The following is a 24,572-nucleotide window of genomic DNA, read 5'->3' as shown; positions in this document are numbered from 1 at the left end:
CTATGTTAGAGGTTCCAAGTAGGACATACTTTAAACCTAACATTCAAAATATGCATGTGTAATTCATAAGTAACTGGAAGAACTGTGTAGGATTGTTAAGGTGACTACAGAACCCTAGTGCTCAAATTTATTTTCAAAACTATTTTCTTTTGTGTTCTTTACTTTCTCAATTTATTTAATTGTTTTTAATTAAATTCGTTTTTAATATTTTAGGTTATAAAACCATCTTTTTCTAACTTTGTTTTCAAATAATTAATTAAGATTTGGTTTTAACATAAATTATTCATTCAATCCCTGTGGAGAACGACCTTGCTAAATCCGACTATACTACGATTACCTTGTACTCTTGTAAGTATTTTTAAGTGTTTTTATCTCTACTTTTGCAGGTGGTAAAAATCCTATCAATAATCAAACAAGTACAAATAGGACTGGCAAAAGCCCACCTTAGTACCATCCTAGTAGAAGGTTGTTTCTTCTTCACACCCTTGCTACTTAAACATGATCAAATGCTTGTTTTCCGCGCTCCATCTCTTCTAAGTACACAACTGGAAATGCAGTCATCAATCACCTTGGAGCTTCATTCACCTTAATCTCATGTGTAGGGAATCTCCAATGGTAATTTTTTTTGGCCAAAATTCTCCAAAGGTAATTAAAGTAGGTTAAATTGCACTATAAATTCCGACGTGACATATTGCTTACTCAATTGACTCATAAAAAAAATTTGTCACTCCAATGGATTAGCCAAACCAAGTAGTCAAATTTATATTCAATTGTTTTCTTTCATATAACATCTACTTTTATCTTTTAGATTTGTCATCTTTTTTCACAAAAAATATTTTGTTATATATAAAAGAGATGTGGAGCTCGATTTGCCTACTCGTGGTGTAGTAAGTGTTGAAATGTCTCACATCGACCGTATCTATGAGAAAAGAAAAGTTTAAATACCCTAATCTCACTCTAATTAATACCGATGCCTTTTATGATAAAACCTCACATCTGACGGTTTGGACATGTGGTAATTATCAAGTTGGGGACAATATCGGTGTTGTTGGAGGTGGACCTTAGGTCTATCTCTCTGATAATTCTACATGGTATCAGAATCAAGGAACGAGCTCGTACTATACTGCCACGTGATGGGTGGGTCTTCTTGGCCACACGCAATGATGGTGGGTCCCTTGACCCTGTGTGTTGGGTGAGTCGTATTGACTCCAAGTGGTTGTCGATGTGTAGATCTCCAACGTGTGACCCATTGATTGGGCCCCACATGAGGGGGCGTGTTGAAATGTCCCACATCAACCATATCTATGAGAAAATAAGAGTTTAAATATCCTAATCCCACTTCAGTTAATACCGAGACCCTTTATGATAAAACTCTATACCTGACGGATTGGACAGGTGGTAATTACTGAGTTGGGAATAATATCGGTGTTGTTAGAGGTGGCCATTGGCCCGTCTATCTGATAATTCTATGTCATTGACGCTAGCTTTTGCCTATATTTCTTCATCAAAAGAGATTTGCAACTATGAATGAAATGATTTGATATACAAAATTAAACCAATTATAAGAAATTAAGAATTACAAGGAGCGTTCTCATAATTGTTTTTTCGCACAAAAGCACCAAGGTTGCGAAGTTGTTTTTCTTAAATATAAGGATATATTTTACGTTTAGAGGTTAAGATTACAGTTTTCAAATTAAATTACAATTGTCATTCAGTACTACGGACTGGTGGTATTCCTTTTCACTTGGAAGTGAGAGGTCTTAAGTTCAAATCTCGTGAATGACGATTTCGATATCGAATTAGGTTACCCATTGTGTAGCTTAACCGAACTCTCTTTTCTCCTACAGTAAAAATATCAATGTACTAAAAAAATAAAAAGTCAATAGTTGACCTTTGTGGTAGGGGTGGGTTTGAAAAATCGAAATCTGAAAAAAAAAAAAAAGGGAATAAAAATCGAACCGAAAAAAAAAAACCAAACTGAATCTGGTTTGTTTGGTTAGGTTTTTGAGGTCCGAAAACCGAACCAAACCGATGTATGAAATCATATATAAATACAAAACCTGGTGGTGTGAGGATTCGAGAACCCCTTCCCTCCAAAGTTGGGGATAGTTGCTTTAAGCCAACTTGACTGTAAGCTTTGTGTTGATATAATTGTACCAGTAAGTTATTTATAGGTATTCTAATCTTTAATACTTTATAAAATTTCTAAAGTTTACAAACCGTAGCCGTCACTCCCATTTCAGTTTTCACCTCTTGGTTTTCTCAAACACTCCCTCTCCCCTCCCTGCTTTCTTTCTCTCTACTTCCTCAGTCTATCTCTCTCCTTCCTCTCTTCCTCCAAATCACCCTCTCTCTCCAGTTTTCTCCTATCCTCCTCGCGGATTCCTTCTTCCAAACCATGATTTTCCCTTGCCCTTTTCGAATCGAAATCCCCTCAAAATTGGAAGATTCTAATCCGGGTTTTCCGATCTCTCACATGTAATTTTTGAATTAAAATGAATATGATTTATATTGTGATTTTGCTGAATTAAAATGGGTTTTTCTTTTAATTATTTTGTGGGGGGTTTTGCATATTATAATCCTTCAATTTGGCAGCAAGGAAAGGAAACTGCGTCAAGTCGCGACCAATGAATGAGCAAATGCATAGGTGTTGCCATGGTTGACGAGAGGTTTAGGTATGAGTGGGCAGGTTTGGGTTTGATGGAGAAGAGAAATTAATGGAGAAATTTAGGTTGGATTTGAGATCTGTGTCATGATTGGGGATGAGAGGGACGGATGAGAGTGGAATGCAGGGAAGATTGGTTGTTTGGTTACAGGTTTAGAGCCTTAGATGTATTCTCCTTACTAAGTGAACTGACAAAAGAAAGAGAAAAAAAATCAAAACCGAACTAGAAAAAACAGAACCGAACAAAAAAATGAACCAAACCAAAATTTCAATTCAGTTTCGATTTTGACAAAAAACCAAACCCAGCCCTATTTTGTGGTGCACCACTACAGTTTTCCATGCAAAATACACGTGGTGAATGTACTAATGAAAAGTGCGGTCAGCAGATCTACAATCAACAAGCATCGCATCAACGGTTGAAAAGAAGAGAACACGGATGAAATGAATGATGCGTCGCACCCAATCGCCCACGTTCCCTCGGTCCTTCCCCTCTCTCTCTCCCACACAACTCAACGACTCGATCCGGAGGAGCTCCTGAAGAAAATACGCAGCGAGAAGAGAAAGGCAGAGAGAGATAGAGAGACACAGAGAGAGATCTGCTTTGGTTCTCTGGTTCTTCAATGGCGTCGCGATAAGGTTCGGAGGTTGTGAGCTCCGATGGACGTGGAGAGGTCGTCGTTGTGCAATTGCGTCGTGAATTTTCTGCTCGAGGAGAACTACCTGCTCACGGCGTTCGAGCTACTCCACGAGCTGCTCGACGATGGCAGAGACGACCAGGCCATTCGACTCAAGGACTTCTTCGCCGACTCCACTCAATTCCCTCCCGATCAGATCTCTCGCTTCAACTCTCTCCGAGGTTCGTAAGATCAATTCACACTCGCACACGCTCTTCTGAATCTGTTTGAATTCGGTTGATTTCAAATCTTCATTAATTCTGTTTGGTTTCTAAGAAAATGCGGGGATGTGTTGAGCTAATAGATTTGGAATTTTGGTTTCTACTCTGTTTTCTTTGGCATTGTTAATGGCACCAAAATGGCGCGCTCGTGATCGTTTACTTTGCCTAATTTTGAATGATCCTTCGTCTCCTTAGCGGCTTCTCGCTAATGATAACTGAAAATTTTCGCATTCAAAACATCATTGCCGATGGCAATTATAGCGAAAGTCGAATTACATTTTGTTTGTTTGAGGGGCAAGTTATATTTGAAACTAGTTACAGAACTCAAAAGTGTTTGAAATTCTTTTAATTATCTGCCGAAATGGGCTACCTCAACCATCAGATAGAAGCACTGTATAAGGGATGGGCGATAGGCGATAGGCTATAGGAGGAACTTCAGTTGGTTGGAAGAAAACACTGGTTTATTCTAGGAATTAGCCTGAATTGAGAATGAAATTAGTTATGCAACATGTCAATTTTGTGAAAATGTTACTTTCTGCGGAGGAGTTACTTGGCATATTTAGAGAATGCAACCAAAAGTGTGAGTATGTGGTGGGTGCATAACTGGATTGCACGTGCTTTTGGCTGCCAGGTGCGAGATCTGAATATCAGTTTCTTGATGGCTTTGTTCTGGAGTTCTGTATAGCCTTCTTTAGTTGTGTTTTCTGTTAAGTGGAACTATGTTTGCTTCATTGGTTGCCTTTTTCTGTATTAAATTTTGTTTGATTCATTAAAACCTTAAGTTTCCGGAAAATAAGGTTGTCAAAATTAGTGCAACGAGCTTGATCTTGATCGTCAGTTCGAAAAACTGAACTAAGAACATCCTAGTATGCTTTTTTCTTAATGAGGTTACCATTACCAACCCAATCCCTAACCGATTTTTATTTTTAATGAAAAGGGAAATAAAATACTAGCCGAGGGAAGGAATTCCATCAGTATGTTGCGGCTTCTAAGCGCAACTACAAGGGGCGTTTCTGGTAGTGGAGATTGACTGAGTGTGTGTGTGTTGGGGGGTGGGGGCAAGAAAGCCTAACAAGCCCACTAAACTGAAAGCTGAGCTAACAAAATATAACTTCAATTGAACCTTCTCAGTAAAGTGGTAGAACTGATTTACAAATGGTTTATGTCTCTGCCTCAGGAGGTGATGATTGGAGCTTAAAAAGAAAACTTCTTGTACCTCACTAATCTTGATACCAATATTTTCTATTGGAACATTACTAATGTTTTATTTTTCTACTGCTTCGATTTTTGGAATGCAGTCGCAGACCCTCAATGTTTGCTAGAGGAGAAAGAAGCAGTAGAAGAAAAATTAGCAATTAGTGAATATGAGCTTCGCTTAGCCCAAGAGGACGTTTCGAAACTGAAGGCCGAATTGCAGAAGCAAGCAGAATCACCTTCAAATGAATTGAGAGGTAAGTTTCCCTTCTTCCCAGAATTTCAAATTCTATTCTTATGCTTGTTTTAGCTTCTAGTCTGATATATCTTTTCGAATGGTAGTCACTGTGATATTGTTTGCTGCAGAACTTTGTATTAAGTAACTTCGTATTTTCATATGGTTTGGTTATTAAATCTCTGCACATATCTTGTCATAAAGTGCGACCATAATGCCATAGGCACATCTATAGTGATGTTATTAGGTAAAATAACGAGGCAAGCTTTGTTGGTTTTGTCATATTGGATATGGACATCCATGCCTGTTCCTTTGTTTTGAAGAAGAAGCACATTTTTATTGCAAAGAAACAATAAAAATACAAGAGCGGACAAGAAGTCCGCACAAACGAAACAGGATAAATAGCAACATCACCCTAACACTTAGGAACTATGAAAACATCACAAAACTAACTAATAGCAGCATTCCAATTACTCCAAATTTCTGAAAATGAAAAATCTCTAAATTCTGTAGTAACCGATGCCCACAGAGATAACCATAACCAAACTTCATCCCAAAGATCGTCCCTTCGACTTACTTTGTAGTCCTAAAAATCAGCCTGTTTCTTTCCATCCAAATGGCCTAAAAGATAGCTGAAATTATACAGCCCCATAAGACCTTGGTTTTCTTTGCATCCGTGCCTATTCCTAGATGTACTGGAATTCAGTTTTGTAGAAAACCTTCTAACAAATGAATGCCATTGCTGGAGACTTGCACCACTTTTTCCTCTTCTTGTTACTGTTCATTGCTTCTATATTTTCAGGAATCAGTATTTCACCTGTAAACAGTGGAAAAATTTGAGATTCACCATATGTGCAATATACTCCTTTACTAGTAAACTGCAAACGTTTCTGTTCCATGATTTTCTGCTCATATTTGTATTCAGATTCAAATGCCAATGTTTCCGTAAATAATGGACCAGAATTTCAGCGGCAAAAGAGAGATGTTTCCTTTTCTGATTTGGGTCTGTTGAAAGATAACGAACGCAGAGATCTTAACTGTGCAGTAAAAGAATATTTGCTTATAGCGGGGTACCGGCTTACTGCAATGACATTTTTTGAGGAGGTATGGATCACCACGAATGCTTGTCTTTTTCTCTTCTTGCAATTATCTTTTTGTGTTTCTCTTCTTTCCTTGTTTTTCCCCAGTATTTTTATATGTGAAAGGATGAGTCCTTTCATTTCTGTGGCTCACCTACTGTTTATTGGATTCAACCTCCAACAGTAGATTAATGGTACTGGATTGTAGACAAGTCTTGCTAGGGTAACTACACAACACATCTTAACAATATTTACCAGATTTTATGTATATGTAGTGTAAAATTATGTTGTAATTAGAATTCTATCTTAGTTAGAATTTCTTTTTGCTACGTCTTTTGGTTGAGTTTGTGTTTATTGGGTTATTGATACTTCTGTCTAGAGATTATTTTATTTTTTGTTTTATGGCCCATCATTAGGGAGAGCTATGAAGCACCGAAACGTGAATTCAACCAGTTTTTAGGCAAGTGATGTTGGAAAGTTTAAAATTTTAAACCAAAAGTGAGTAAATTATATTTTTAGCCATTCTTTAGGGGAATATTTTCATCCAAACATTAGAAGTTTTGCTTCAAAAATATGTGACAAAGTCATCACCTACAAATTGATATGGGGGCGTTGAGAGTGTTGGAGATGACTTTTAATTTTTAATTCTATACAACAATAACAAAAACCACCACCAAGCCTTGTCCTATTAAGTGGAGTCGGCTGTATGAATCCTAAAATGCTCTTGTGCTCGATTTTGCACCAAGTCTTCCGTTAGCTCCAAGTACTCCATATCTTTTATTAAAGTCTCTTTTAAGGTCTTCCTAGGTCATCCTCTACCCCTTTTTCCTTGAGCCTTCGTCTTATAGTCGCATCTTCTAACCAAAGCATCTATAGGTCTTCGGTTCATGTGTCCAAACCACCTTAACTGATTTTCTCTCATCTTATCTTCAATTGCGGCCACTCCTACTTTGCCTCGGATATGCTTGCTCTTAATCCTATTTCAACGAAGCATTCTCATCTCCGTTACACTCATTTTTTGCACGTGTTACGTTTTACTTTTTGACCGCCCAATATTCCGTGCCATGAAGCATTGCAGGCCTTATTGTTGTCCTAGCTTTTCTCTTGAGCTTTAGTGGCATACGACTTTCGCTCAACACACGTGATGCACCCTTCAACTTCATCCATCCAGGTTGTATTATATGATTGAGATCTCCATTTAATTCTTTGTTCTTTTGCAAGATAGATCCAAGATAACGAAAGCGTTCACTCTTTGGTACTTCCTAATCTCCAATCCTCACCCTATCTCATTTGGACCCCATTTCCACTGAACTTGCACTCCATATACTATGCCTTTGACCTACTTAGGCGAAGACGTTAAGATTCCAACACTTCCTGCCAAAGGTTAAGCTTTGCATTTACTCCCTCCGCTTTTCATCTAGCAATACTATATCATCTGAGAAAAGTATACACCAAGGGATATCATCTTGAATATGTCCCGTTAACTCGTCCATTACCAATGCGAAAAGGTAAGGACATAAAGTTGAGCCTTGGTGTAACCCTATGGTTATGGGAGAGCTTTCAGTTTGTCTTTCATGAGTTCTTACTACAATCATTGCTCCATCATACATATACTTTATTGCTTGGATATATGCCACTCAAACTCATGTCCTCTCTAAAATCCTCCAAAGAATTTCTCTTGGGACCCTATCATACGCTTTTTCCAAATCTATAAAGACCATGTGCAAATACTTTTGCATATCTCTATATCGCTCTGTCAATATTCCTAAGAGATAGATTGCCTCCATCGTCAAGCACCCTAGCATGAACCCGAATTGATTCTCTGAGATCCGTGTCACTAGCCTTAGTCTATGCTCAATTACTCTCTCCCAAACCTTCATTGTATGACTCATTAACTTAATACCCCTAGAGTTCATGCAATTTTGTATGTTGCCTTTGTTTTTGTAAATAGGCACCAAAGTGCTTTTTCGCCACTCATTTGGTATCTTCTTCGTTTTCAAAATCTTATTGAAAAGGTTTGTGAGTCATGCTATATCCATCTCTCCTAGGACCTTCCACACTTCAATTGGTATAATTTTTAATTCTATAAGAAGTAAGAATTAAAATTTATTACAAATATTCCACAAATGTAGTACAATAACAATAGGGCCATCAAAAAGATGATGAAACACTCATAAAAGAACAAATCCATATTGATGATGACTGACTAGTTATATCCTTACTGATCACTTGGTGTAATACTTTCTCTATCTCTCTTGTCGGAAGGATGATGACTAACTAGTTATACCTTAATCTCTCTTTGTATTTCCTTACTCCACTCTCAAATATCTTCAGACCAAAAAACAAGTTATTCTGTTTTTTGTTTTTATGTTGATCAAGCTTAAAACTAGTTTCGTGGGTGAAGAACCCTGTTGTGCTCATGGTTGAAACTTCCCTGCCGATGAGTTGTTTAATGTTAGTTTGATTTACTTATTATTTAAGTAATGGCAGCTTTCTGTCATTGTAACAACAGCAGGCTTAATTTGTTTTATTAACAAAAGAAAGAAAACGGTTTGCAGAAAACAAATATTTAAAATAAAGAAAAGAAAGATGTTTTACTAGATTGGAATTGCTGTTTGTTTCAGTAATAAGTAGCATTGAACAACTTTTTAGGAACTATTGTACTAGGTTGATCTCTTGGAAGCCCCACTAGGTTTCTAAACCTTTGCATCAGGTGAATGTGGTGCTATGTTCACTTTGTTTGTGTGGCAAATCTTGGTATATTATCATACCCTGTTTGACTAATCTTCAAATATTCTAATAACCTGTCAATACATTCTCCGCAGGTCACAGATCAGAATCTAGATGTTTGGAAGAACTCACCTGCATGTGTGCCAGATGCACTGCGCCATTATTATTATCAGTATCTTTCATCCACTACAGAGGCTGCTGAGGTACTTCCCAGATTATGTGATGTTGGCAAGTTTCTGAAGTTCCATATACAGAATGTCTTTTACCATGCTTTCCCCGACCTTGTTAGACAAGGGATTCAAAGCTTTTCACTTGCTTCTGCTTTTGTGGTCATGGCCTGTGTCCTGTAGCATGTTTGTTGTATGTTTATTACTCAAGTAGCAGTGTAGCACAAATAGTCTTAGCCATTGGAAATTAACTTCATCTGAAATTAAAGAAGGTAATCACCCAATGTGTGTGGGATAGAGAGGGGGAAGCTAGCCAAATGTGGGATTCCATGGCTAGTTGTATCCGAAAAGTAGCAAAAGAGGTATTAGGAGAGTCCAAGGGCTTTGCCCCACACCAAAAGGAATCTTGGTGGTGGAATGAGGAGGTACAAACAAAGGTGAAGGCTAAGAAGGAATGTTGTAAAGCCTTATACAAGGAGAGGATTGATGAAAATGGTGAAAGGTATAGAAAAGCGAAGCAAGAGGCGAAGAAAGCTGTCAGAGAAGCTAAGTTAGCGGCTTACGACGATATGTATAAACGACTAGATACCAAAGAAGGAGAGTTGGATATCTATAAACTATCTAGAGCAAGGGAAAAGAAGACAAGGGACCTAAACCAAGTGAGGTGCATCAAGGATGAGGATGGAAAGGTTCTTGCTACAGAGAACGCGGTTAAAGACAGATGGAGAGGTTATTTTCATAATCTTTTCAATGAAGGACATGAAATGAGTGCTTCTTTAGGGGAGTTGAGTAACTCAGAAGAGTGTAGAAACTACTCTTTTTATCGTCGAATCCGGAAGGAAGAAGTGGTTGTAGCTTTGAAGAAGATGAAGCATAAAAAAGCAATAGGCTCAGACGATATACCAATCGAAGTGTGGAAACTTTTGGGAGAGACAGGTATAACATGGCTCACTGACCTTTTCAATAGGATTTTGAAAACGAAGAAGATGCCAAATGAGTGGCGAATGAGCACTTTGGTGCCTATCTACAAGAATAAGGGCGACGTACAAAATTGCATGAACTATAGGGGTATTAAGCTAATGAGTCATACAATGAAGCTCTGGGAGAGAGTCATTGAGCATAGATTGAGGCAAGAGACACGGGTTTCGGACAACCAATTCGGGTTCATGCCAGGGCGCTCAACCATGGAGGCAATCTATCTCTTACGAAGATTGATGGAAAGATATAGAGATGGGAAAAAGGATTTACACATGGTCTTTATAGATTTGGAAAAAGCGTATGATAGGGTCCCAAGAGACATTCTTTGGAGGATTTTAGAGAAGAAAGGAGTACGAGTAGCATATATCCAAGCTATAAAGGATATGTATGAAGGAGCAAAGACTGTCGTAAGAACTCATGAAGGACAAACCGAAAGCTTTCCCATAACTGTAGGATTACATAAAGGCTCATCCTTAAGTCCTTACCTTTTTGCGTTGGTAATGGATGAGTTAACACGACATATTCAAGATGATATTCCTTGGTGTATGCTTTTCGCAGACGATATAGTGTTGATAGATGAAACTCAGGAAGGGGTAAATGCAAAGCTTAACCTTTGGAGAGAAGTGTTGGAATCTAAAGGTCTTCGCCTAAGCCGATTAAAGACAGAATATATGGAGTGCAAGTTCAGTGCAAATGGAGGCCAAAACGAGTTAGGGGTGAGGATCGGAGATCAAGAAATACCAAAGAGCGACCGTTTTCGTTACCTAGGATCTATCTTGCAAAAGAACGGAGAATTAGATGGAGATCTCAACCATAGAATACAAGCTGGATGGATGAAGTGGAAGAGTGCATCCGGCGTGTTGTGTGACCGCCGTATGCCACTGAAGCTCAAGGGAAAATTTTATAGGACGGCAATAAGGCCGGCAATGCTGTATGGCACAGAATGTTGGGCGGTGAAACATCAACACGTACACAAAATGGGTGTAGCGGAGATGAGGATGCTTCGTTGGATGTGTGGGCACACGAGAAAGGATAAGATTAGGAATGAGGATATCCGGGGTAAAGTAGGAGTAGCCGAAATTGAAGGAAAGATGAGAGAAAATCGGTTACGGTGGTTTGGACATGTGCAAAGAAGGCCTACTGACGTTCCGATTAGAAGATGCGACTATGGGACAGAGGTTCAGGGCCGAAGGGGTAGAGGAAGACCTAGGAAAACTTTGGAAGAGACTCTAAGAAAAGACTTAGAGTACTTAGATCTAACGAAGGACATGACACAGGATCGAGCACAATGGCGTTCTAAGATTCATATAGCCGATCCCACTCAGTGACTTGGATTTTCCAAGTCTCCAACCGAGAAGTTTTCCTCACTCGGGAAATTAAGGGAACACTACCCCAACCTACATGCTCCACTCAGAAAGCTTCAACATACAAGCTTTAACAAAAGAAAATTCAAAGAACTTAGCGAAGAAGGCTTTGGTGTATTTAACACAATACGTTGAAATGAAGGAAAGCTTATTTATTGATATCCCCGATAAGCTACAAATATGTACATATACATGAGTCAAAATAAGCACACAAGAGGGAGCCTTCACAAAGGTTGCTTAGGAGAAGTCTCAGCAGTCAGTAGAGCCCCAGAAAGAGAAGGCACCGGAGGGGGATCATTTGGAGCCTCAGTACTGGACAGAACCCTAGAAGGAGGAGGCATCAGAGGTTGATCATTTGGAGCTTCATTACGCGGTACAGCCCCAGAAGACGAAGGCAATAAATGCCTTTGGAACAAACCCACAAATCTCTGATGATCAAGTAAAACCTGACCATCAGTTTCCTTCATCTGGTCAAGCTTCCTCTTCATGTTTGTAGCATAGTCATGTGCGAGCCGGTGCAACTGTTTATTCTCATGCTTGAGCCCTCTAATCTCCTGTTTGAGACTCATCACTTCAGCCGCCAATGATTCAACTTGGCGGGTTCGAGCAAATAGGCGTTGGGCCATATTAGACACAGAACCTGCACACTGAACACTGAGAGCCAGCGAATCCTTAACAGCTAACTCATTAGACCGTTTGGAAAGTAGTCTGTTATCTTTGGGAGTGAGAAGGTTCCTGGCCACCACCGCAGCGGTCATATCATTCTTCATCACGGAATCCCCAACGGTAAGAGGACCAGTAGGGGAGACGAAGGATGGGCGCCATATGTTGTCTGGAGAAGGCGGGGCTGCCTCTTCAACAAGGTTCAAGTCAAAACGACGGTCGGAGGGGCCAGACATTTTCAAAGGTGTTGAAGAGAGAAGAGGTCGGACAAATCAAGATCTTAGAAGTGCAAGAATGAAGCTTCTACTGGTGGAGATTCAAGTGTGCTTTGGAACTTAATGCCAGCCCCTATAAAAATCTGCACTCGACGAAGCTTCAGAAATCGAAGAGGCGCCTGCTCAGAAATCGAAGAGGCGCTTGCTTTCTCAAAAGCTGGGCTGCTTAGAGATCAAGAGGGTTGATCTCAGAAATCGAAGAGGCGTTTGCTTTCTCAAAAGTTGGGCTGCTCAAAGACCACGAAGGCCGATCTCAAAAATCGAAGAGGCGCTCGCTTTCTCAAAAGCTGGGCTCCCCAGAGACCACGAGGGCCGATCTCAGAAATCGAAGAGGCACCTACTTTTCCAGCCTTTTCCAGCCTTGTCAGCACCTGTCACACGCACACTCAGTTTTGCGGAAATTATGGGCATTCTGTCAAAGACTTCTGGGGAAGTAGAAAACACATGAATCTTACTGTTCAATCACCCACTTCCCACACGCAACAATAGCTCATGGGTACCACAGATAACTTTGCCAAAGTTCTCTGCCAAAGTTGAGCACGTGAAGCTTGCAGCTCCCACTACATCGCTCTGACCAAGAAGGGTAAAAGAATAGCAAAGAAACAGCACTAACAAAGTTTAGACCCATAAATTTTGAAGGTCTAGCTACCATATTATTACCCACAAGGGTAAAGGAACAGTACCACTGCTGGATAATTGGAAAGTCCCTGTGTGTCAACCTCTGTGCTTCGTGGCAAGGTAGACTAGCAAACATGCCCAACCTTTACTCACATTCGAGAAAACACTCCCAATAAGATTGCTTGCTCCAAAATCGAAAAGGCACCGTCCTCCGAATCTCGAGAGCCAGACTCCCAACATGACTACTTTCTTAAAAATCGAAGAGAGGGTAAAGGAACAGTACCATTGCTGGATAATTGGAAAGTCCCTGTGTGTCAACCTCTGTGCTTCGTGGCAAGGTAGACTAGCAAACATGCCCAACCTTTACTCACATTCGAGAAAACACTCCCAACAAGATTGCTTGCTCCAAAATCGAAGAGGCACCGCCCTCCGAATCTCGAGAGCCAGACTCCCAACATGATTACTTCCTCAAAAATCGAAGAGCACTGCTCTCCGAATCTCGAGAGTCATACCCCCAGCATGATTGCTTTCTCAAAAATTGAAGAGGCATCGTTCTCCGAATCTCGAGAGCCAGATACCACAGACCACTTTTTCAAAGTGCTCTGACAGAGTTAAAACATGTGAAACTGGCAGCTCCCACTACCGTGCTATGACCAAGCAGGGTAAAGGAATAGCATTACTACTTGTTGTTAGGGAGACTCCTATATATGTCGACCTCCATCCCCAACGGACAGGCAGACCTGCAAAAATGCTCAACCCTTCATCATATCTGAGAGGGCACTCCCAACGAAGCCTTTCAAAATATTCAGCTTTCTTTCCCCCCGATAATACCTCTGCAAACAAGCTATACTAGAGCAAGAATATCTCATATCATCAGGGTTAAAAGCAAGAGTATCCCATATCATGCTTTTTCCCTGTCTTTTCTTTTGGCCTTGTTTTTACCTGCAAGACAAGGAGAAAGAGAGCAATCAGTCAGCACTTGGAATCAAGCTTCCAGCCAGGAACTGACTGCCTGGAACCCCTTACCTGATTACTTACCTGGCATTGCTCTCGAGTACTCATCTTCAACATCTTATGTTTCCAGGGAAGATTCCGCATCTGCTTGAGGAACAGATAGGGCAAGTGCGAAGGATACAAGGAAGCATGTGGAGACAAGCGTAACAGCACACGTGCCGATACATTCATTACTCTGTCAAAAGCAAAAGTATCCCATATCAGCAGGGTGGAACGTACTCTAGATTTGATGGACTTGTTTTGACCCTCAAATTCTTCAGTCGGCCTTATACTCTGGAGGAAACCAGAAAACCCTCCAGCTCAGTTCAAGAATAAGCCTGTGGAAAGTTACTTCTTCAAAAGCAAAAGTATCTCATATCATCTCTTCTCATTTTTCTTCTCTTTATCCTTCATGCTGCTGCAAGATGGGGAGAAGGTGAACAATCAGTCGGAGCTCTGATTGCTTACCTTGTCTGTCACCTCTTTCAGCAGACCCCCTAGCTCGGCGACTTGGGGGACTCCTACTACATGGTTTGTATCGCGCTTGACCAAGCCTGAAACTACAAGTGAGCTTCAAGTGAAATTGATACATTACCTTGTGCATCTCCACCAGTTAAAGATACCACCCCTGGATGGAGGAAGAGTACTTCCAGAGAAGATGCCACATCTACCTATGAGACAGATAAGGCAAGTCAAGACAACACCACACTCCGATACTTAGAAGTTTCGTGATTACGAGATCATTCTCCCACAATATTTCCTAATGTCATTTGTACTAAATCATTCACTTGTACTCACTAAATGAGAGCTTGAACCTATGTACTTGTGTAAACCCTTCACAATTAATGAGAACTCTTCTATTCCGTGGACGTAGCCAATCTGGGTGAACCACGTACATCTTGTGTTTGCTTTCCTATCTCTATCCATTTATATACTTATCCACACTAATGACCGGAGCAATCTAGCGAAGATCACAAAAAGCGATCGTTTTCGCTACCTAGGATCTATCTTGCAAGAGAACGGAGAATTAGATGGAGATCTCAACCATAGAATACGAGCTGGATGGAAAGAGTGCATCCGGCGTGTTGTGTGACCGTCGTAGGCCACTGAAGCTCAAGGGAAAATTTTATAGGACGGCAATAAGGCTAGCGATGTTGTATGGCACAGAATGTGGGTGGTGAAGCATCAACACGTACACAAAATGGGTGTAGCGGAGATGAGGATGCTTCGTGGGATGTGTGGGCACACGAGAAAGGATAAGATTGGGAATGAGGATATCCGAGGTAAAGTAGGAGTAGCCGAAATTGTAGGAAATATGAGAGAAAATCGGCTCCGGTGATTTTGAACATGTGCAAAGAAGGCCGACTGACGCTCCGGTTCGAAGATGTGACTACGGGACAGAGGTTCAGGGCCGAAGGGGTAGAGGAAGACCTAGGACAACTTTGGAAGAGACTCTAAGAAAAGACTTAGAGTACTTGGATCTAACGGAGGACATGACACAAAACCGAGCGCAATGGCGTTCTAGGATTCATATAGCCGACCCCACTTAGTGGGAAAAGGCTTTGTTGTTGTTGTATTAGTTGCTGGCTGTTGCTAATTCTATCTAGTAATCCATGTTTAGCACTTTGGCTAACTCGACCACAACTAAACCCATATCTTTTACTTTGTGATGCACTGAACACATTTGTTATTTAAGTTTGCAATTTTTTTTCCTCTAAAACCATGGCTCAAGCATATCAATCTGTAGATCTGTGGGTTGTGAAATTTTCATCAAGTTTTTGCTCATAAATTATTTCTCAATATGCACCATTCTTTTCCTTAGTTTCTGCTTTCTTTGCAACAACACTTGTTGTGGATGCATACTGTCTTGACTTAAATACCTAGATTGTCTTGATGTCAAGTTTTAAGACTTGAAGTTAATTAGTTAATTACTGAAACTTTGCAAGTTCAACTACTATGTAGGATTTTCATTTTTCTTTTTCTAAACTCAACATAAATACTTTGCTATATTCAGGAGAAAATTTCCATGCTCCGAGAAAATGATTCATTATCAAAAGAAAAGGAGAGTCTATATCTTGAAAAGCTATCCTTACTTAAAAACAAAGATTTGGCTGAAGGCCAAATAAGTACTCTAATCAAATCATTGGAAGCTCTTCAGAAGGATCTTAAAGACAAAGAAAACCTTGTAAGTCTCTTTATTACACTGCATTGAGATGCTATCTAATGAATATTCATACGTAAAAAATAAAATACACCCTTTATTTCAGGTACAAGATCTGAAGAAGTCCTTGGAACACCAGAGAAAGGAGCTCAATGATTGCAGAGCTGAAGTCACTGCATTGAAAATGCACATTGAAGGATATCGTTCTGGACGGAATATGGTAGCTGCTGATGCTGATCAAATCCAACCTCTGTCCTTGGAAAAATACAAGGAAGAAATTAAATCACTACAGATGGAACTAGAAAGTTTAAAATCCAAAAACGCAAAAGCTAATGATTATTCAGATTCCACCAATTTTGGAAAAGAGCCTGTGCAAATGGAAGAAAAGGTCGTTGTCGTGGATGAAGATAAAAGCGTAATCCCAGCAATTGATGTAGAATCGAGAGTTGTGGAAAAGGAAGAAGATCAGTCTCTGGCTGCTCAAACTTTTCATGATAACACAGTTAAACCGAAGGAAGTTTCACATGAGGTTTCTGTTGGTGTGTTAAGCGATAGTAGTACCTTGGTGAATGGTGATAGCGTCTCCAGACAAAATGGTGAACCTTCATCAGGCAGCAGCCTACATTTAACGTCAGAGAAGCTTAGTCCTGAAGATGTTTCCGAGAAAAGGGCAAGTTTCTTTTACATTTCTTTTATTGCATCAATGCCTTTATAGGCGGACCAGATCAGAAATGTTTTTCTTCTTCCAGAGTTGGCTCTTCTTTTCATATCTACCCTGGCACAGCTCTTTTTCTTTTCGTTTTGGATGGGACACCCATCTAAATTTTCAGTATTAGAACGTAGAATGATATTTTAGAAGCTTTGGAACCCTGCCTTTCCCTTCTATTCCTTTTCTAAAGTTATGCTTATATTTTACAGGGCTTAGAGACCATTCAGATCCTTGCTGATGCTTTGCCGAAGATTGTTCCTTATGTTTTGATCAACCATCGGGAGGTTTGCTTCTTTTACATTTTCCTAATAAGCATACGTACATATATATTATATGTATGTGTATATATAACATATATCTATATTATTATCTATTGTATGTATGTACACCATATTCTATATTAAGTTTTCTACATATGGACCATTAAATGGATCCTTTAATAGAAGGATATATTTATATTTTTTTATTGGTTATGTATTCACAGGAGCTTCTTCCCCTAATCATGTGTGCGATTGAACGCCATCCAGATAGCAGCACTCGGGATTCCTTAACCCACACATTGTTTAATCTAATCAAACGCCCAGATGAGCAGCAGAGAAGAATTATAATGGATGTAAGGCTAATATTTAAAGTACTACATTATTTGTAAATAGCTGTATTGTTTTGGACTTGTTCCTGAATATTTTAACTGCATTTCAGGCATGTGTTACCCTTGCTAAGGATGTAGGAGAGATGAGAACAGAAACAGAATTGCTTCCCCAGTGTTGGGAACAAGTTAGTTTGAGCCCCCATCTTGAGAGGATCTTCTCTAACCTTTTCGTATTTCTGATAAGTTTTTCTTATGTTTCTCCGGTTTGTGGGTTGCAGATAAATCATATGTATGAGGAACGCAGGCTGCTAGTTGCTCAATCATGTGGAGAGCTTGCAGAATTTGTCCGTCCTGAGATTCGTGATTCTCTTATATTGTCCATTGTTCAACAACTCATTGAAGATTCTGCAACTATTGTCCGCGAGGCTGCTGCACATAATCTTGCATTGCTGCTTCCACTCTTCCCGAACATGGACAAATATTACAAGGTCAGCCTCACTAATATGCTTCAGAGGCTCTCATGGAGAGGAATTCTGACTTGACAGAAATGGCTACAATGTAAGCTCTAGAACAGGTTGATGCCACATGGTCTAGGGAATGGAGAATTTTCTCCTCATAATATGATGACTGACAAGAAATAAAAGTATAAAGTAGGCAAGGATATGTTTCTCCAATATTTTACTGTATTTTTTTATTTATAGGTTGAGGACTTGATGTTCCAATTGGTCTGTGATCCCTCTGGAGTGGTGGTGGAAACGACGCTTAAGCAATTAGTTCCTGCAGTAAACAAGTGGGGAAACAAATTAGACCATATCTTAAGAGTTCTACTCTCTCATATATCAAGTTCTGTTCAGGTCAGTTTGTGTTTAAATATATTTTCCACTTATGACTAAAGTCTCTCGAATAACACTTTCTTTAATTTGCATCCTTGTGACATTGCAGCGCTGTCCTCCTCTTTCGGGCGTTGAAGGTTCTGTGGAGTCACATCTTCGTGTTTTAGGTGAACGAGAACGCTGGAATGTTGATGTTTTACTACGAATGCTAGTGGAAATTATTCCTTATGTGCACCAGAAAGCAATTGAGATGTGCCCAGTTTCATCTGATCCTGAAACAACTGGAACCATATTTTCCAAATCTTTCCTTGAATTGTATGCAGGGTAAGCTCTATTCTCTCTTTTTTTTCCTTCTTTATTTTACTTTCTTATATATTCTTTTTTCAGGCCTGTCTACTGCTTTCTGACAGCACATAGCCATTTCACATTTGTCTTTAGATGGTGATATTGTTAAATTTTGATTTACTATAACTGCTTATGAGCATTTTGTTATCTCGGTAGTGGACATGTTCAATTGCCTGCATTTGAGTGGCTGCATGTCGACTGCTTTCCTGCTTTAATACAACTCGCATGCTTGTTACCTCCAAAAGAGGATAATTTGCGAAACCAAATTACCAAGGTATCTTTCTCCATCTTTAGTGTCATTTTTATATTACATCATCAACAGTACTTTTATTAGTTGTTTCTAATCTAAATGTTGGTAATGCAGTTTCTATTGGCTGTATCAGAACTCTATGGGGATTCTTATTTGACACACATAATGCTGCCTGTATTCTTGGTAGCCGTTGGGGAAGATGCTGAATTGACATTTTTTCCATCTGCAACCCATTCCGGAATCAAAGGTAATAACTTTAAAGTTATTTGAAATCCTTTCACACCAGTGTGGCGTGTGCTCTTAATTGTGGATATTATCTACAATACATAACAGGTTTGAGGCCAAGAACGGCTGTGGCTAATAGATTGGCTATCATGTGTGTCCTACCTCTTCTCTTGGCTGGTGTTTTGGGTGGTCCAAGCAAGCATGAACAATTACTGGAGTACCTGAGAAAGCTATTAGTTGAAGGTGTTGCAAATCAATCTACGAAGTGCAATGCTGAGATTGTTGATGCTGTTCGCTTCCTTTGGTTAGTAAAGGAATAAATACCCTTTGCAACTAACTTTTCATAACTTAATTTTGACCGAAGGGCTTTTCATAATGCAGCACATTTGAAGATCATCACGGTATGATATTTAACTTACTCTGGGAAATGGTTGTCAGCTCCAACATAGATATGAAAATAAATGCCGCCAATCTGTTGAAAGTCATTGTAAGTTTTGCCATTCTTGGAGTCCTAAGTTCTTTATGTGTCAGACTTTAAGCAATAATTATTGGTTCCTTTTGTTTATAGGTTCCATACATCGATGCGAAAGTTGCATCAACTCATATATTGCCTGCCCTAGTTACTCTGGGCTCTGACCAAAACCTGAGTGTGAAGTATGCAAGCATAGATGCCTTTGGAGCAGTGGCCCAACATTTTAAAAATGACATGGTATGAATTCTCTTCCTTCTGCAATTAAGATATTAGCTATCTTAATTGAACAGTTTTCATACATCTGACTGACCAAATTTAAACCTCCCAGATTGTTGATAAGATACGTGTTCAAATGGATGCTTTTCTTGAAGATGGATCTCATGAAGCTACCATTGCTGTGGTTCGTGCATTGGTGGTTGCTGTACCACATACAACGGATCGACTTAAAGATTATATCCTCTACATGTTTACTCAATAAATTACTATTAGCACATTTTCATCAACTTGTTAATAAGCATACAAACATTATTTAGTTCGTTGGACAATGTTCTAGTGGATTCATTATTGAATAGTCATTGGGTTACTTTGTTTCTTTGACACGATGTACATCTTTTGTCCAAGATTTTTCAACTGACAGCCACTCCACCTTCAAGTGACTTGATGCGGCGGCGTGAGAGAGCCAACGCATTTTGTGAAGCAATCCGTGCTCTGGATGCAACAGGTTTTCATTTTTTTAGGACCCAAATGTTCTATTTATCGTTATTTTATTAATTTTTCTTCCCTTTCTGTGCCCTTACACACCTTGAGCTACATTATCATTCGCTTGCTTCGTATAATATTGAACATGACACTTGTGTCCACTTCTTGGGAACATGTTAAAGAAATTTGGTTTTTTTATGCAAATTATTTTCAGAATTAATATACGTTATGCAAAGGGAATCACATGCATTTTTATTTTTAGTTTTACTCTCAACGATGTTATGCTTCTTTAGCATGCGAACAAACATCAATATTAAACTACTATAATGTTTATTATGATACACGGATCACTAGTTCTTCTAAGTTTTTGAGCTTACATGCTGGAAATCATGTGTTTATGTAAAAACAAGATGTTTGAGTCAATACCCTTAGGTCATATCAGTTTCACTTTGACTGATCTTCGTTGGAAGTTTACAATCATGTTTAGAAACTAGTTTTTTGTTGGTGCCCTAACAATTCCCACCATGCCAAACTGTAGCTTCCTAGCATTCTTAACTGGTTGCGAAGACTTTTGATGACTTACTATTATGTTAAACCGATGGCCTACGATTATGTTAAATCCATTCTCAGCTGAGTTTATTTTTGCAACCATATGTTTCAGTTTTTTCAGCGCATTCTAATGTGTTACTGATATTGAGTTTCAAATGTACGTAATGAATCCAGATATTTCGGCAACTAGTGTTCGGGACTTCCTTATGCCTGCGATACAGAACTTGTTGAGAGACACTGATGCGCTTGATCCTGCACACAAAGAAGCCCTTGAAATTGTAATGAAGGAGAGATCTGGTGGAACCTTCGACACTATCAGTAAGGTGATGGGGGCTGGGCTTGCATCCTCCGTGAGTAGTTTCTTTGGTGAAGGTGGTCTACTGGGAAAGAAAGAAAGTCCCGAGCCACCACCAGAGCCGGTTGAGTCCCCGAAGGCTGCACCATTACCACCTGCAGAAGACACTAGATTAAGGAGAATCATGCGGGGAAATTTCACTGACATGCTGAGAGGCAAAGCAAAGGGACCAGAGGAAACTCAGAACCAATAAAATGTGATTTGTTTCTGGAAGGGGGTGGCAAGAGTTTGATATCGCGTCTCGCTATCTCAGGTGAAGATCATCCAGTTAATACAGACATTTTTTTCTTCTTCATATTTTGGTCTACTCGTCGTAAAAAGGGTTTGAAGAAAGGAAGAGCAATATTGTGCTGCATTTTTGTGATTCTGGTGTTAGAGTGTAGGACTTATTGGATTGATCAACCAATTGAATTTAATCGATAGTTTTCGTTATGTCTTGATCCTGACCTCTTCGTGATTGCTGGCTGTTATGTAAACCGGCTTCATATCAGGCAACTTGACCTTTACATCTTGATATATTTCAGTGTTGGTTCTATATATTAGTGCAGATACGGGTGTTGAAGATCCGTTTCAATGTGCTCAAACCGACCAGTTTGATCCGGTCCAATTCCATTTGGATCAGGTGGAAGTGGATCGGATTCGATTATTTGGCAGAGTAGACTGGATCCCCAAATTTCGAATCCGACATGATTGGATGGACGGTGGATTTGCTTCCGAGTAAAGTCCAAAAACCAATCTGTTTTCTTTTCTTTCTTGCTTCTTATAGGCAGTCGAAATTGTACTAGGCGTGAACATTATGTAGGTGATTTGATGGTACTCTGTTTAATAAATTATAGAACCTAATAATTATCCTACATTCTTTAGTTTAAACTTATGATTGGAGTGTGACGTTAATGCTACGTATCATGCTGTGTTTTGAGTGTTTTAGCCGTTAAATTTGATTTATACAACTGTTTTAGCGATTTATTCCCATATCATTGAATACTACATTCCCTTGTTATGAATGTTAGGTGGAGGACTTTTCTATGCTAATCATATATATAGTATACTTTCTCTTGACTTTTTATTGGGTGGAAAATTTTGGTATTCAACTCAGTATGTTGTAAATCCACTTTCTCGAGATAATGCTAAGTTGTTTTCGACTTAGACGCACCAACTTTTTCTACACTTAATGTCCCAATTAATCATCTCATAATCATACAGTTGGGAAATATTCCTTCTCCATTGCTATATTTAGTGATCCAATTAATTCCGCTAAATTGTGGAAATTTAAAAAGCATTGTAAATGACCATTTGCAACAAAAATATAGTTAGGAAACATTCCGTTCTCCCTTGTCATATTTAGTGATTCAGTCTAATCCGTTAAATCATCAAAATTTAGAAGCCTTTTAAAATATAGAGCATTTATATTAATATAGAGAGTATCTACTTCTATCTCGTCGCAATTTCGTATTAGGATAGAGAAATACTACTTTTCATTTGTACGTGAAAAATCTTAAAATTAAGTTTCGTCGATGATGAATCCAACACTATACTGAAAGAGAAGTAAACAAAGTTCACAAGCATTATCCACGATAAAGATCAGTTTGACGTATTCGTTTCAAGGGATCATCATGTGACACGGTTTTGTCTAGTGTTTTAAGTTGACTTCGACTTTACTTCCTGTTAGGTCTTTTCCTTCCCGTGAAGTGCTCGCATGGCCGTTTCTCTGCCAATCTCGAATTCGAATCTTTGCTTAAGAGAAGAAAGATCGTAGGAAAGGCGCAAAAGGCGCTTTGATTCGCGCACCGAATTAAGGACTCTTTTTTTATTAGTCTACATTTTCCTCCGCAATTTCCATGACTCATCATCTCTTCTTGTGGAATATTGTCCCCATATTACCAGTGGGATTCACTTATCAATGCAAGGTGGGGACCCCATGACTGGTTTCCAAAATGGACTTGGATTGTCTGCCCTCTCATTTCGGTGCCCTCCTCGTACCCTCCTGTTTGTGTGATCACTGTTAAGCCACGTCAACATTTTATATTACTATTTCTTTTTATTTTATTATTTTTATAAAAAACAATATAAAATGTTGACGTGGCTTAACCGTGACCACACAAAACAGGAGGACACAGAAAGGGCACCGAAATGGGAGAGCAGACAATCCAAGTCCTTCGAAAATTGGTGGAAACACATGATGCAATGCAATTGAAGGACCAAAGTGTGAATATGTATAAGTTCTTGAAACTATTTTGTTATCAATTTTAATTGTAGGACTTAGTTACGGTACATACGTTTATTTAATATATTTATCATTTAATGATTACGGTACATACGTTTACTTAATATATTTATCATTTAATGCTCTGTTAGGATGTTATTAAACTCTTGCAAGTCACATGTCATGTCATCATTTTTTATATGTGTTTGTTGGTCCATGTGTAATAGTTGTTAGGAAGTTATTTCGAATCTTTAGCTGTAACAATTTATATATTTTGCCTTGTCCAGAGCAAAGTATGTTGAAGATAGGGGTATGCTATTCATACATCCCTTTTTACTTCTCACACATCCCTTATTAATTTATGTCCATTGATCTTCTTCAATTCATCTGATCTACCGGCCGAAAACAAAAAAGGTGTGGGAAAAGTAAAAAAAAGGTGTGTAGATATCACACCCCTGAAGATATTGAGTTGTATCTTGGTTCTTGAGTAATAGCAATTGTTCTTGTGTATACGAGTCAAAGTCCAAATACAATCTATTAGATATTATGTTCTTTCTTCTTGGTTGCGTAATTTTATAAATTTCTACTAAATTTTAGGGTTTATCGTTACATATTTAGAGGTCAAATAATAATAATTGAACACATGTTACAAAATTTGGATGATCTCTTACAATTAGTTTGACACAGATACGTGAGCGCAACCAAATTTACTAGAGTGAATGTTATCTCCACTACATTTAGTTCAAATTTTTTCTCCACAATTAGTTTTATAGTATAATATCACTTGTTATGTCATTTGTATTCTACACGAAATCTAACTTTACTTCCATAATCTATTCTATCTCATTTTACCACTTGTACTTATCTTACTTGCCCCAAGGTTGCCCAATTATGTCAATTGATTGAGAGAATCGTATAGTTTAATAATAGAGCTACTTGGGGTTTCTCAAGGAAGGAATTTGGGTTAATTTTTTGCATGAGTTTTTGCTCTCTTTTTTGCTAAGGTGATTCTTATGGCTTCATGTCTTTTTTTTTTGGTCAATTATGGTTTCATGGAGAACCCGTACTGTGTCAACAAACTAATGCATTTTTCAATTCAGTTGACAGCATAGATACGAAGTATTTGCATTTTATTTTTAGCTTTTTAGTCGAAATAATTTTTAAAATTGACATAAGTTTGTCCACTGTTAATCATTTTAGTCATTATAAAACATCTGTCAATATTCTCGTCAAGTGGAGGGGTTAGTTTGACCCAAATATCCCCAAAAAGTGGTCATGTGGTTGTTCTCGTTATAATTTAACGACGATATTGATAGATTTTTCACA

The 24,572-nt window shown here is 38.9% G+C and overlaps 1 protein-coding gene across 1 annotated transcript; it reads left to right on the top strand.

Moving 5' to 3' along the window:
* The first annotated feature begins 3,139 nt into the window (after positions 1-3,139).
* On the top strand, positions 3,140-21,946 carry LOC126582674 (uncharacterized). Its single transcript, XM_050246843.1, has 20 exons — positions 3,140-3,521; positions 4,859-5,011; positions 5,915-6,093; positions 8,894-9,001; positions 15,871-16,041; positions 16,124-16,687; positions 16,936-17,010; positions 17,211-17,339; positions 17,426-17,500; positions 17,594-17,803; positions 18,017-18,169; positions 18,258-18,472; positions 18,650-18,767; positions 18,858-18,990; positions 19,077-19,272; positions 19,350-19,455; positions 19,537-19,677; positions 19,769-19,894; positions 20,050-20,161; positions 20,863-21,946. The coding sequence occupies exons 1-20, from the start codon at positions 3,323-3,325 to the stop codon at positions 21,234-21,236; spliced, it is 3,537 nt and encodes a 1,178-aa protein (XP_050102800.1). The 5' UTR covers positions 3,140-3,322; the 3' UTR covers positions 21,237-21,946.
* The last annotated feature ends 2,626 nt before the right edge of the window (positions 21,947-24,572 follow it).

The sequence above is a fragment of the Malus sylvestris genome, chromosome 9 (assembly GCF_916048215.2).
Source record: "Malus sylvestris chromosome 9, drMalSylv7.2, whole genome shotgun sequence".
In the NCBI taxonomy this organism is placed as follows: Eukaryota; Viridiplantae; Streptophyta; class Magnoliopsida; order Rosales; family Rosaceae; genus Malus; species Malus sylvestris.
Note: the sequence above shows the minus strand (reverse complement) of the source record. Positions and strands in the feature narration are given on the sequence as shown.

Coding starts and splice junctions, on each gene's coding strand:
- LOC126582674 (XM_050246843.1), top strand. CDS start 3,323: ATGGACGTGGAGAGGTCGTCGTTGTGCAATTGCGTCGTGAATTTTCTG. Junction 16,042..16,123: donor TTAAAGACAAAGAAAACCTT/GTAAGTCTCTTT, acceptor CCTTTATTTCAG/GTACAAGATCTGAAGAAGTC. Junction 18,768..18,857: donor TGCGAAACCAAATTACCAAG/GTATCTTTCTCC, acceptor TTGGTAATGCAG/TTTCTATTGGCTGTATCAGA.